General features: G+C 44.6%; 1 protein-coding gene across 1 annotated transcript in view; it reads left to right on the top strand.

Moving 5' to 3' along the window:
• The window catches only part of KIF3C (kinesin family member 3C), a 35989-nt gene that overhangs the window by 17921 nt on the left and 5046 nt on the right, over positions 1-13022 (top strand). The window contains exons 2-5 of the mRNA XM_027966582.3: positions 996-1097; positions 1725-1847; positions 2931-3049; positions 3523-3639. Of these exons, the coding sequence (XP_027822383.1) occupies positions 996-1097; positions 1725-1847; positions 2931-3049; positions 3523-3639 (461 nt within the window). The remainder of the gene's footprint in view (positions 1-995; positions 1098-1724; positions 1848-2930; positions 3050-3522; positions 3640-13022) is intronic.

The following is a 13022-nucleotide window of genomic DNA, read 5'->3' as shown; positions in this document are numbered from 1 at the left end:
TTCCAGGAGGCCTGGGATGAAATCAGAGAACAGCTGGGCAGCACCCTCAGACTAGCAACAGTGAAAATGCATTTTATGTAGTCACAACTGGCACAATTTATCCATGGCTGTTATTCTTAAAGCTTCAGATTCAGTGAGCACCTACACAATGTCTGTGCCAAGCACCAGGTGAGGGGCTGCACATAGCACAGGGCTCAGTGGGGAGACTGGTTCACCTCTTTATTAACCAGCTGCATGACCTGAAGCCAGTTGCTCTTAGCTGCCCTCCTTATTGATTGAGGTCTCTCTGAGGGTAAAGTTGGAGGCACCTGGCCAGTAACGCTCAGCGGATGTCTGCTGGCTGTCTTTCTCAGAGCAGGGGTGGCCCCAGGGTTACAGATGTGAGAGATGAAGGGTAATTGGGCTGAGACCTTGCAGTGAGTGGGTGGAGCTCAAGTCTTTCTGGCCATCTCCAAACGCCGGCTGCTTCTGGGGCCCCAAATGCCCTTCAGTGCTGGGGAGTCTTCTCCCTGTGTCTTTTCTTCTGTTTTCCAGCTGAAGAGCAGACCCTTTCCTGCTGCCTGAATGAAAGCCCCCTTCCTGAGTCAGGAGCCAGTTAGCTAAAGGGCCAGGCTGCTCAGAGACTGTATCCTGCATCTCCCTGCCTCCTGAACACCAGCTGGTCCTGGTTGCCAGGATTAGATTGCCGCCCGCATTCCCTTCCCCGGGCATGATGAACCAGCCTTCCATCCGTATCCAAAGCAAACAGATCAGGTGCCCTGTATTCTCTGAGGGCTTCCCTGCCTTGTCTCACCTAATGGTCTTGCTTACAGTGGGAGCCTTGTGCTGGGGCCCACGAGGCTAGAGGGGAAAACTTCCTTCTTGGTGAGGGTCATGAGCCCCCATCTGGGACATATCTTCTGTTCTCGCCCTGAAGGGCAGGGAAGCCAAACCTCTCAAGCTGGGGCTGCTCTGGCCCTTTGAAAACCCATCTCTTTACCCCTCTGTGTCCCCAGGCCATGGAGAGCAAGCTGCTCATCGGGGGCAGGAACATCATGGATCACACCAATGAGCAGCAGAAGATGCTCGAACTAAAGAGGCAGGAGATTGCCGAGCAGGTGGGGCTGGGGGCTTCAGGTCCCTGGGGGGTGGTGCATGGCCTTGAGGTCAGGTCTGGGGGGCTGAAGGCAGTGAGTCATCATGAACTCAGGGTCCCTGGAATTACAGGGCTGAAAACCTAACTCTGTGCATCCTATGGGTCCACCCGCCCAGGTGCTGGCTCTCTATGATGTCAGCTTCTACAGGGCACCCGATCCTAATTCCCAAACCTCCCACAAAGGTGTGAGTTCTTCACCAACTGTTTCCGAAAGCATCAAGAACCACAGTTTGTTGGTCTTACCCATCAGCTGTGATACTACACAGGAGAGGCTGAGACAGCTGAAAAGCCAGTACCTGGGCATCAGTGGATGTGGTTGACGGCCCTGGAAGCCCCAGCGGTTAGGGGCGGGGTCTCCTTCCATGTGGGGCAGTGCCTGCAAAAGCGTGGCCCTGTGAACTGGGAAGAAGGTCCAGAGAGGCCTCCACTGAGGATGGGGTGGGAGCGATGGACCTGGGCTGTGAGAACCTCTCTGTGTCCTCCTGGCTCCTGTGGCCACGACGGAGCCAGGTTCCATGACAGGCAGAGCTCCCTTGGGTCTTGCCGGTATGTGCTGCTCCTCTGAGCCCTGTCCCCTGCCCCGACCTAGAAACGCCGTGAGCGGGAAATGCAGCAAGAGATGATGCTCCGGGACGAGGAGACCATGGAGCTCCGGGGCACCTACACGTCCCTGCAGCAGGAGGTGGAGGTCAAAACCAAGAAACTCAAGAAGGTAAGTTGGCACAGCAGGACCCTGGGTCTGGGTGTGTGTGAGGGCCTGGCAGTCACCTGCCTAAGGCAGGTTGTGCTTTAGCGACCCCTCCCCACTTTGCTTGACCGCTGACCCCTTGAGTTACGTTGCCTGGGTACTGAGGTGAGGAGCCAGGGGATGCAGGGGTCTGGGTGGAATAGAACCTTTTCTCTTGCTTCAAGAGGGGCCTGAGAGGTTGGGAATGCTTTCACTTCCGCTCTGCAGGTTTGCTGCTCTCGTCCTGGGTCACTTGCCCCTGTCCTGCAGTGTCACCAGTGAGTCACTGTTTGGATAGTCAGGCACTGAGCAGGCCAGGGGAGTGGAGACTTGAGCCTGGGAGAGCTCAGAGAGGAAGCACAAGGCCCTCCAGAGATGAGAGTATTGGCCACCAGGCCCCTGTGAGGTCCATGGCCAGGGAATGGCAGGCGCATGAGCTGAGGGCCTAAGGCAGGAAGCCACAGATTCCAGCCTGGATTCTGGAAGAGCCTGGAAAGCCCTTACATTGCTGAGGTGGCTGCTCCAGAGCAGGCCCGGCAGAGGCCCAGCTCCAGCGGCAGTTTCCAGTTTCCATACCTCGCGGTGTGTTAGGAATGGGACAGACAGTGGGGTCGGGGTTGCCCTCCCCACACCCCTCCTTTTGAGAGCCACTGGAGAGGCTGGAGTGGGATAGGCCACCTTGCAAACTGGCTGAGGCTCCCCTGAACCCTGGACCAGTAGTCCTGATACTCAGGTCCTGATTCAGGCTCTTCTGCACCTTGTGTGTGACCTTGAGCAAACCTGTGCCTGAGTTTCCTATCTATAAAAAGAGGGTGTTGGACCGGAAGATTCCCCAGGTCCCATCAAACTTGAGCATTGTACGATGTGGACAGCAGCTGAGAGTGAGCGGTGTAGGAGGGACGAGGCAGCCCTTAAAATAGCCCGACCTGATGGATGGAGGGACATTCACACGGGGACCCTGGCCTCATCCTGGACTGAGCTGATGGACCCTGAGCCTGCAGGCTGGGGGAGTCGAGCCTCGTTGGGTGCCACTCCGTACTGCCTCTGAGCTGCACCTTCCCTCGCCAGCTCTACGCCAAGCTGCAGGCGGTGAAGGCGGAGATCCAGGACCAGCACGACGAGTACATCCGCGTGCGGCAGGACCTGGAGGAGGCGCAGAATGAGCAGACCCGGGAACTCAAGCTCAAGTAGGGCCCCTTCTCTTCCCAGCGGGGGCCCGCACAGCCATCTCTCAGGCTCCGGGCCTCTCCCTGACAGGCTCCTCTCTTTCCTGAAGGCTTCAGTTCTGTCTCCTCACCCATGTCCATGACCCATAGGAATGGAAGGAATGAAAGGGGGAGGGACCCATTGGAGTATCTTCTACCTCCTGTTTTCTCCTTTCTGTCCTCTGCCTGCATTAGATGAACCTTGTAAAGTGCATGCTGGGTGTTGCCCAGAAGTAACTCCTAAGGCCCTGAGTCTATAATCTTTGCTTGAGAAACTGTGATTTCCAGGCTCCATTGTTTCTCTAGGGACCCCCTCCCCCCGACTTTTTGGTTTTTCCATTTTCTCTGTTCCCTCTGCCTCTTTGTATCTTGCTTGTCTCTTCTCTTGCAACCTTCACCTACACTGCGTGGTCTCACTCCCCAAACCCCCATCTCTACCTCATTCCTGCTCCCAGGTACCTGATCATCGAGAACTTCATCCCCCCAGAGGAGAAGAACAAGATCATGAACCGGCTTTTCCTAGACTGCGAGGAGGAGCAGTGGAAGTTCCAGCCCCTTGTTCCTAGTGGAGCGTGAGTCTCCCATCCCACTGTCTGGGCCTAGGGACTCTCAAGCTCACCCCTGATTAGGGGTGGCCAGGCACTTAGGGGAGATGGAGGATGGGTTTTTTCAGGACCAAATACAGGGATCTCCATGAAGGAAGGAACGTTAAATACAATGTCTCGTTGGTCCAGAGAATACTAGCTGGCTAACATGTGGCCAGTCTGGTGAATATTCGTTTGTCAGATGCCCAAAACAACATCAATAGATAATATTGCCAAGCACTTACTGTGTGTCAGACACTGTGGGAGACTCTGCAGACAGAAGGTCAATAAGACACAGTCAGAGCTCACAGTCCAGTGAGGAATACAGAAAAGGAACCGGATCAAGAAAGGACAGACAGGTGAGGTCTTTGTAGCCTTACTCAGCGGGGTGATTCAGCATTTCCACCTGTTTCTACGTCCTAGCTCTTAGTTTGCATCCATTGGCTGGGTGTGCAGCTCCCTCTGCTGGTGGCCCTGAAGAACAAGACTGGACAGGCACACCCAGCGAGTGACTGCCTCACCCAGCCGAACCACTGCCCCTTCGTTGAAAATCTGGGTACAGAGGTGCTCCGGAGGCAGGACACCAGTGCACTTCCCCGGCAATTCTTTATCTATCCTAGGAATATTAATACCAAGTTAGGGCAAGAGTCTCCCCAAAGCTGGAGTGGGAAGCTAATTTTAGAGATCCGTAACTCCTCACTGGAGCATCAGATTGCCTACTTGATTTGCCTACTTTCTGAAGGGCTGATCCTGCCCAAGTCCTGCAATCAGTATCTTTGCTTACTGTTGAATTATTGCATCTCCTAGCCTAGTAAGGCAAAGAGAAAGATTCAGTGTTTTCTTTGTCATTGGGAAGCCTAAAAATTTGGCTCATTCCTCAAAAGCTGCTTGCTTTAGCTTACTCTGCAGTGTTTGCATTTCCATTACTCTTTGGGAAGAACCAATCTTGACATACATACCCCATGTGTAAGTTGGTAAGCAGCCAGTTCATGAGTAAAGGACTTTTCAATGGGGTCAGTTTGGAGTTAAAATCCACCTTTCCAGTCTAAGTAGAGACCTGTAGTAGTATATCATTTATTGCAGATGTTTTCCACCCTGGCTGCATCTAGAATCACCTCTGAGCTGGGCTCCAGATAATCTGATTTAAGGGGTCGTATGGGTGGATCCCAGGACTTTTTTTTTTTTAATTGTTTTTTTCAAAGCCTCCAGCTGATTCTACTGGGAAGCTAGGTTCAGAAACTACTGTTCATTGCCACCTACTGGAGGAAGATGCTGGTGAGGTTTTGTAAGGTTATTTTGTGCTTACAAAGTTCTTAAGGTGAAAGTTTGTAGGTAGAAGAATTTCTTTACATTAGATAGAGATGGATGAGAGAAGCTCTGAAAAGGTATGTTGTGTTTTTTTTTTTTTTTCTTACTGGCTAACTTTATTTTAAAATTTTTTATTGGAGTATAGTTGATTTATATTTGAATTTTTAATTTTGAAAATCAAGAATAATACAAAGAATTCCCGTGTGCTTTTCACCAAAATTCCCCAGTTGTTAGCATCTTGCCACATCTTGCTTGATTAATCCCCTGCCCCCAACAATTTGAGATTAAGTTGCAGACAGTCAACCTTTTACCCATATTTCCTAAGAACGAGGACATTCTCTTACATAACCACAGTACAGTGATCAGATTCAGGAAATTCTGTATTGACACCAGACGAATACACAACAAACAATATTCAATTTTAGCCAGTTAGCTCAATAATATCCATTAAGGCAATTCTTCCCCACCCACACCAGCCCACCTGTGATGGTGCATTGCATTTAATCATGCCTCTTCCTTTAATCTGGAACTGAAAAGGGATCTTGATTTGAGTTTTGAAAATTTCATGCTTCAGAGGAGTTTATTTGTTTCTCAAAACATTGTCCCTGCAATTTTTACTTGACTGCCTAAGCACATAATTCAGACTTCAAAGCATGGTGGTACTTTGCCTGAAGCTAAAATACACTTTCTGCTTAATGTGTATGAATTTTCATTCTTTATTCTGCTGCTTTTTTAAGTTTGCTTTCTTCCTTTTACTCAAATAACTTTAAAATTTTTTTAACTTTTAAAATAACTTCTCTTTTTGCAAAAATAAAGTGGTGTGCATACACTGAAAAACCATACACAGACTTAAAAAAATTAAAACAGCTATCTTAAAATAGCACATGTTAAATAATATTTAGAGTAGATACCAGTAACAGCTTGTAAAATAGAAGTCCTCTACTTGGTATCTTTGCTTACTGTTGATTTATTCCCTCTCCTGCCTAGTAAGGCACCTGGAGAAGGACATGGCAACCCACTCCAGTATTCTTGCCTGGAGAATCCCAGGGACAGAGGAGCCTGGAGGGCTGCTGTCTGTGGGGTCGCACAGAGTTGGACACGACTGAGGTGACTTAGCAGCAGCAGCAGCAGCAGCAGCCTAGTAAGGCAAAGAGAGAAAGATTCAGTGTTTTCTTTGTTATTGGAAAGCCTAAAAATTTGGCTCATTCCTCAAAAGCTGCTTGCTTTAGCTTACTCTGTAGTGTTTTCATTTCCATAACTTTTTGGGAAGAACCAGTGTACATACCCTGTTGGCTTAAATCTGTATACAGTTGTTCACCAGCCCACATTTGTATGTCTCCGTTAGCAGCTTTCTGACTGGATCCCAAAAGGACTGTGTTCCCATGAAATTTTATATTAAAATTGTAAACATATAAATACTTTCACAAGCTTTTTCAAAGTTACGGTTAAGTATATTCACAACTTAACCATGCTATTTCATACAGAATCTGTATGTCCCTCTTCGGAATGCAGAATATTTATTTTGTGTAGGAAATAATCTTGGTAAGGGTAAAAAGTATTAAGGTAATTGTGACATCCCAGTGTTCTCCACTGTACTTAAATACAGTTGATATAAACAGGTATTATAGATTTCTTTAAGAAAAAATTCCAATAAATAAATAACTTCAAAAAAACTTGTTAATAAATACCAGGTAGTCAACTACATGCTATTCTGAATTACTCCTCCAAAAATTATTTTCTTTTTTAATGTCACCTGTCCGTTGTCTGATAACTGCAATAAATAATATTTATCTCAGAACTTTTTAAAAAACCACAAAAATACAACAGAGAAGTAGTAACAGATCTAGGAAGATTTTTATGAAAGCAATTTTTTTTCCATAGCAGTTGGTGGTTAAAGTAAAAACACTTTCCTCCTAATTGGAATTTCCAGATGAGATAATGAGTCAGCACAGAGCGCCCCAGCGTAGCATCCCGGTGTCAGAGTCACTGGCCTGGATCTGTGCCCCAAGCCCCTCCTTTCACAGCCAGAGAGGGGAGGGCCTTGGATGCAGCTTCCCCCATTTCTGGGAGCTCTGGGGCCTGAGACTGTGGAACAAGCTGCCTCTCTGGGAGGACTGGGTCCCACTGTTTGCAATATAACTTGATCAGGGCTGAAAACCTCTTCTGTCCCCAAATATATTTAACGAATGAAGGCATTGTCCCGTTTGCTCAATTCACCTGTGGAGTATTCTGCTTCACTTTGGCCTGTGGTGTTCTGGGGATGAGACACTGAAGGCTACTCAAAATGAGAGGACAAAAGCCTTATTGGAAAGAAATTACCTAAAGTCATGCTGTCCCTCTAGAAAGCTTTTGCTGGAAGAAACATTTCCTCTCCTCCTCTAGCTGCAGGCATCTACCCCCACACTCTTCCCTGCACTTCTTTCTAAAACAAGGAGATATTGTTGGGGAGCCCTTGAAACACACTCCTATCAACTTATTTTGGAAGTCTGTCCCTTTTCTTTTCTCTGTCTCTCGCTGATATACAGTAACTTCAGGTGAGGTCTGTTCCACAATCGCAAATAATTTTGGTTAAAGTTACTTTGAAAAGAAAATATTGGCAGCTACCTTCAACCATCACAGTTTTACAAGTAGGACCTTTTATGTTTGGCTTCTCATAATAGACTTTATTTTTAATTGTATTTATACACAACTGCCTTCTAAGGGTTGTATATTTGGCAGTATCTATAGCCCATGTTTTGCGGTTCAAAAATTTTATTTGTAACTTTAGCCCTTTGCTCTTTGCATTCCTGGCCACTCTAGATTCTTTTCAGAGCGTCATGGTGCAGTAGAAAGAGGCTGGATTTGGGATGTAGAACATTTGGAATTCTGGTCCCTGCTCTGCCTTGAGAAGGTTTCTTAACTTCTCTGAACCCAAGTTTCTTCACCTGCAAAGTCAGGATGATGAAACAAAAATCCCTGCAGGATTGTCAAGATTGAAATGAAATAACACGCACGTGTCTGTGTGTGTTGGGGAGGTGGGGGCCTGTTCTAGGCCACTACCTCGCACAGAGGAGATGGTCCATCAATGGTTGCTGTCATACCAATAAGTCAACATGATAATTTTGGGGACTCCAGAGAAATCAGTTTGTCATCATCCCTTACAAGTGCCATAGAAGGACAGTTTGACTTGTTGCTTTTGTTTTAGATTTTGATTTTTAAATCAGTCTGCCTCCAAGTTTAGAGAGAGCATTCCTTGCTCTAAACAGAATAAGGATAGAAGGTTAAGCTGGATTTGTTACAGAGGCAAAGTTTACCTCAGTCAGAACATTCTCAGCTCTGGGTTGAGTCCCTAGATTTATTCCCAGGCCTGTGAAAACTGAAAAAGAGTCAGAAACAAGAAGTTTTTGCCTTCCCAGGCAGGCGGTGAGCCATGCGGAGGGGGCATGGGAAGGGGGTGGGGCAGTTCAGATGAGCCAAGGGATGCTGCAAGGTGGACAGCTGACCTACAGGGACGGGGGTACCTGATCGATCATGGAGAAAAGTCAGATTTGCGGTGGTGGGTGCTTGTAAAGGACATGGAATGAGAAAACACACCCTGTGATGTTGGCTGCTGGTTTTCAGAATAGAAGAAAGGTATGGTAAGCAGACAGCTGGCAATGAGATTGGGATCAGCCTCTGAGATGGGACTGATATTTTTAATATTAAGGGGAGAATATATATAATCTTGTGATAGAAGTTATGTGGAGAGAGGGTCCTAAGAGAACTCTGAGGATCTGCTAAGCACAGGATAACTGCTGTGGCTTTCTTTCGGGAGGGGTGGATACTCCAGAGCCAGGCCTCCATTCTGGGCTGTCAGCCACAGCCTGCTTACTACAGAGGGATCAATCATGGAAAGTAGGCCTGGGGCAGAGAGAGAGGAGATGGAAGTTTGGTGTCCCAATTACAGACTCCCCTCCCCCACCCCCTTCTTCCCTCCTGCCACCCAGAATAGCCCTGGCATCTTTATTGGGTCAGGCTGCCAATTCACACTGAGCCACGGCTCTGCTCATCCAGCCCTATTCACTTGTCCCGTTCCCAGAGCCTGTAGCCTTCGAGGCACGCTGAGGCCCAGACAGTTGTGTGTGTGCTCCTGAAAGACAGCATGGAATCTAAAAGGAGCATTTGGGAAAGTTCAGTTCCCAGTCTCTTTCTAGTTGTATGACCTTGGGCGCACAAGGCATTTCACTTTTCTGAGCCTCAGTCTCCTTTTCTGTTCCATCTGAACCTCAGGAAGTTGTAAAGTTTTAATGAGATGCAGAGATGCACCTTATAAATGATAAGCTATTATTTTACTGATTTCCCTGCTCCTCTCCGCTAAAAGCCGCCTCCCCACCTCTCAGAGGGTCCACAGCAGCAGAGCAAGCTGGGGCTTCTACAGCTTCCTCCTTCCTTCCTTTTCATCTATGAAGAGGGGTTGGTGGGAACCCCAAGTGGAATCCAGCATTCTTTAAGATAAAACCTGAGACTGTGGTTTTTCACTACTTGCTGTGGCAGAAGGCTGGCATTGTTCTGTCAGGTCCTGCACGGCTTGTTCTCCTAGTCAAGGACAGAATGTCCTATCTCTGAGTTACTCAGCCTGTTTTTTCTTCTCTTCTATCTTCTGTCTGCCTTTTGGCTTTTTTCATTGCTTGTTCATATCCCTGTTTGAAATTAGCAAGTGGAGCTGAGAATAAATAATCATCACAGTTGCCACGTATTGAGCCCTTGCGGTGTATTGTGCTACGCGCTTGTCTTGTTAAATCGTAGCAGTTCTGTAGGATGGTGAGATATCTAAAGCTCAGGGATAATAAGCTGCTTCCCAAGGTAACAAAGCCTAAGGGGTAGAGCCAACATTCAAACTTGGATCTGCCTGACTCTAAACCCTGTTAATTTTTTAGTGGAAATAACTGTCTTGTTTTCTTTCCTATTTTTATTTGTTTTGAATAATCAAATACCTCACGCTCATTAAGTTGCTGAGAGTATAAAAAGTCTAACATACTGTGAGTTGGCCAGAATATAAAGCAATGGGAACTTTCTTGTAGGTATATAGCCACTTGGGCAATATCTAGTAAAACTGAAGATGCACGTTGGAACCATTCCATTCCTGGGTATATACCCCAAAGAAACTGTTGAATATATACTTAAAGATACCCATACATACAGAAGTCTTTACAACAGCACTGTGTTAAATAGAAAGGGAGAGAGAAAAAGGAATTGACCTAGATGTCCATCAATAAGAGAACATATAAAAAACATAAAATGCTGTATTGAAACCTTAAGATAATCAGTATAATTAAATTGTAATCATCTAATCTAGAGCAGCATGGATAAATATAAAAGACATATTTGGGCACACAAAAAATGTATCTGTACTATACAGTACAAAATATAGAAATAGGCATACAATACTATATATATTGTTTATGAATATATACATATATAAATATTAAAACATGCCTGACATTAATAATCACCAAATTCAAGACAGGGATTAATTCTGGAGAAGGAACGTCTTAAAAACTGTGCCTATATTTTACTTCTCAAAAAAGATTTGGTGTTAAGTATAACAAAATGTTAAGATTTAGCAAAACTGGATGGTAGGTAAACAGATGTATATTATTTTCTGTGCTTTTCTGAGTATTTGAAATAACTTATTAGATATAAACTTATACATTTTAAAAATTGTAAAACCATCCAAAGACAATTACTATTAACATTTCGTTGAATATCCAAACTTCTTTCTAAGCATCCACACATGTATACACACTTCTTTAAAATCAAAACAAATTTCATCTTTTTATTTGCTTTTTTACTTAATATGTTATAGAAATCTTTTCATGGCTACATAAAGCCAAAAACAGTATGACTGCATAATATTCCTTCACATGACTGAATAATTTAACTTGTCCATTCTGGTGCACATTTGGTTTGTTTCTAATTGTTTGTACTTGTAAATAATATTGGAGCAAACATCCCAAATTTTTGACCCCATCTCTGATTATTTCCATAGGGAAATTCCTAGGAATGGGAATTTGGGTCAAAGAATATGCATGTTTTAAAAGCAAAGCCTGAGTTTTGTTTTATAAGTAATAGCTTTATTGAGATGTAAACTATACATAAAGTTCACCATTTTAAAGTATATTATTCAGTGGATTTTAGTATATTCACAGTTATATAACAACACCACTGTCGAATTCCAGAACATTTTCATCACTCCAAAAAGAAACCTTAAACCCATTTGCTCCCTAGTGTCCCCATCCCTAGAAAACCACCAGTCTATCCACTTTCTGTCCCTATGGACTTGCCTATTCCAGATAGTTCATATAGATGGAATCATACAACATGTGGTCTTTTATATCTAGTATCTTTCACTTGGCAAAATGTTTTCAAGGTTCTTCTACGTTGTAGCATGCATCAGTCCTTCATTCCTTTTTGTTGCTGAATAATATTCCATTCTATGATATTCCACATTGTGTTTATTTTCCATAAATGAATAGTCATTTGGCTTATTTCTACTTTTTGGCTATTATGAATAATTCTTCTTTGAACATTCATGTATGAGTTTTTGTAGGGCATATGTTTTCAGTTTTCTTGACTATGTACCTCTAGTAATGGAAGTACCAGGTCATATGGTAACTCCATGTTTAACTTTTTGAAGAACCGCTATACTGTTTGCAAAGAGGCTGCGTCATATTATATTCCCACCAACAATGCCTGGAGGGTCCAATTTCTCTGCGTCTTCGCCAACATGTGTTATTATCTATCTTCCAGGATTATAGTTATCCTAGTAGCCAATGAGATATCATGAGGTGGTATCTCACTGTGGGTTTGATTTGCATCTTCATAATAACTAATAGTGTTGAGCATCTTTTCATGTGCTTACTGGCCATTATATATTTTCTTTGGAGAAATGGCTATCCAAATCCTTTGTCCAGTTTTAAACTGGATTATTTGTCTTTTTATTGTTGATCTATAAGAGTTATTTACAGATTCTAAATACAACTCAGAATAGCAAGGAGAGATAAGAAAGCCTTCCTCAGCGATCAATGCAAAGAAATAGAGGAAAACAACAGAATGGGAAAGACTAGAGATCTCTTCAAGAAAATTAGAGATACCAAGGGAACATTTCATGCAGAGATGGGCTCAATAAAGGACAGAAATGGTATGAACCTAACAGAAGCAGAAGATATTAAGAAGAGGTGGCAAGAATACACAGAAGCACTGTACAAAAATCTTCACGACCAAGATAATCACGATGGTGTGATCACTCATCTAGAGCCAGACATCCTGGAATGTGAAGTCAAGTGGGCCTTAGAAAGCATCACTACAAACAAAGCTAGTGGAGGTGATGGAATTCCAGTTGAGCTATTTCAAATCCTGGAAGATGATGCTGTGAAAGTGCTGCACTCAATATGCCAGCAAATTTGGAAAACTCAGCAGTGGCCACAGGACTGGAAAAGGTCAGTTTTCATTCCAATCCCAAAGAAAGGCAATGCCAAAGAATGTTCAAACTACCACACAACTGCACTCATCTCACACGCTAGTAAAGTAATGCTCAAAATTCTCCAAACCAGGCTTCAGCAATACGTGAACCATGAACTTCCAGATGTTCAAGCTGGATTTAGAAAAGGCAGAGGAACCAGAGATCAAATTGCCAACATCCGCTGGATCATGGAAAAAGCAAGAGAATCCTTGAAAAACATCTATTTCTGCTTTACTGACTATGCCAAAGCCTTTGACTGTGTGGATCACAATAAACTGGAAAATTCTGAAAGAGATAGGAATACCAGGCCACCTGACCTGCCTCTTGAGAAACCTGTATGCAGGTCAGGAATCAACAGTTAGAACTGGACATGGAACAACAGACTGGTTCCAAATAGGAAAAGGAGTACGTCAAGGCTGTATATTGTCACCCTGCGTATTTAACTTCTATGCAGAGTACATCATGAGAAACACTGGGCTGGAAGAAGCACAAGCGGGAATCAAGATTGCCAGGAGAAATATTAATAACCTCAGATATGCAGATGACACCACCGTTATGGCAGAAAGTGAAGAGGAACTAAAAG

The sequence above is a fragment of the Ovis aries genome, chromosome 3, assembly GCF_016772045.2.
Source record: "Ovis aries strain OAR_USU_Benz2616 breed Rambouillet chromosome 3, ARS-UI_Ramb_v3.0, whole genome shotgun sequence".
Taxonomy (NCBI): domain Eukaryota; kingdom Metazoa; phylum Chordata; class Mammalia; order Artiodactyla; family Bovidae; genus Ovis; species Ovis aries.
The sequence above is the reverse complement of the archived record's forward strand: the minus strand, read 5'-3'. Positions and strand labels throughout refer to the sequence as shown.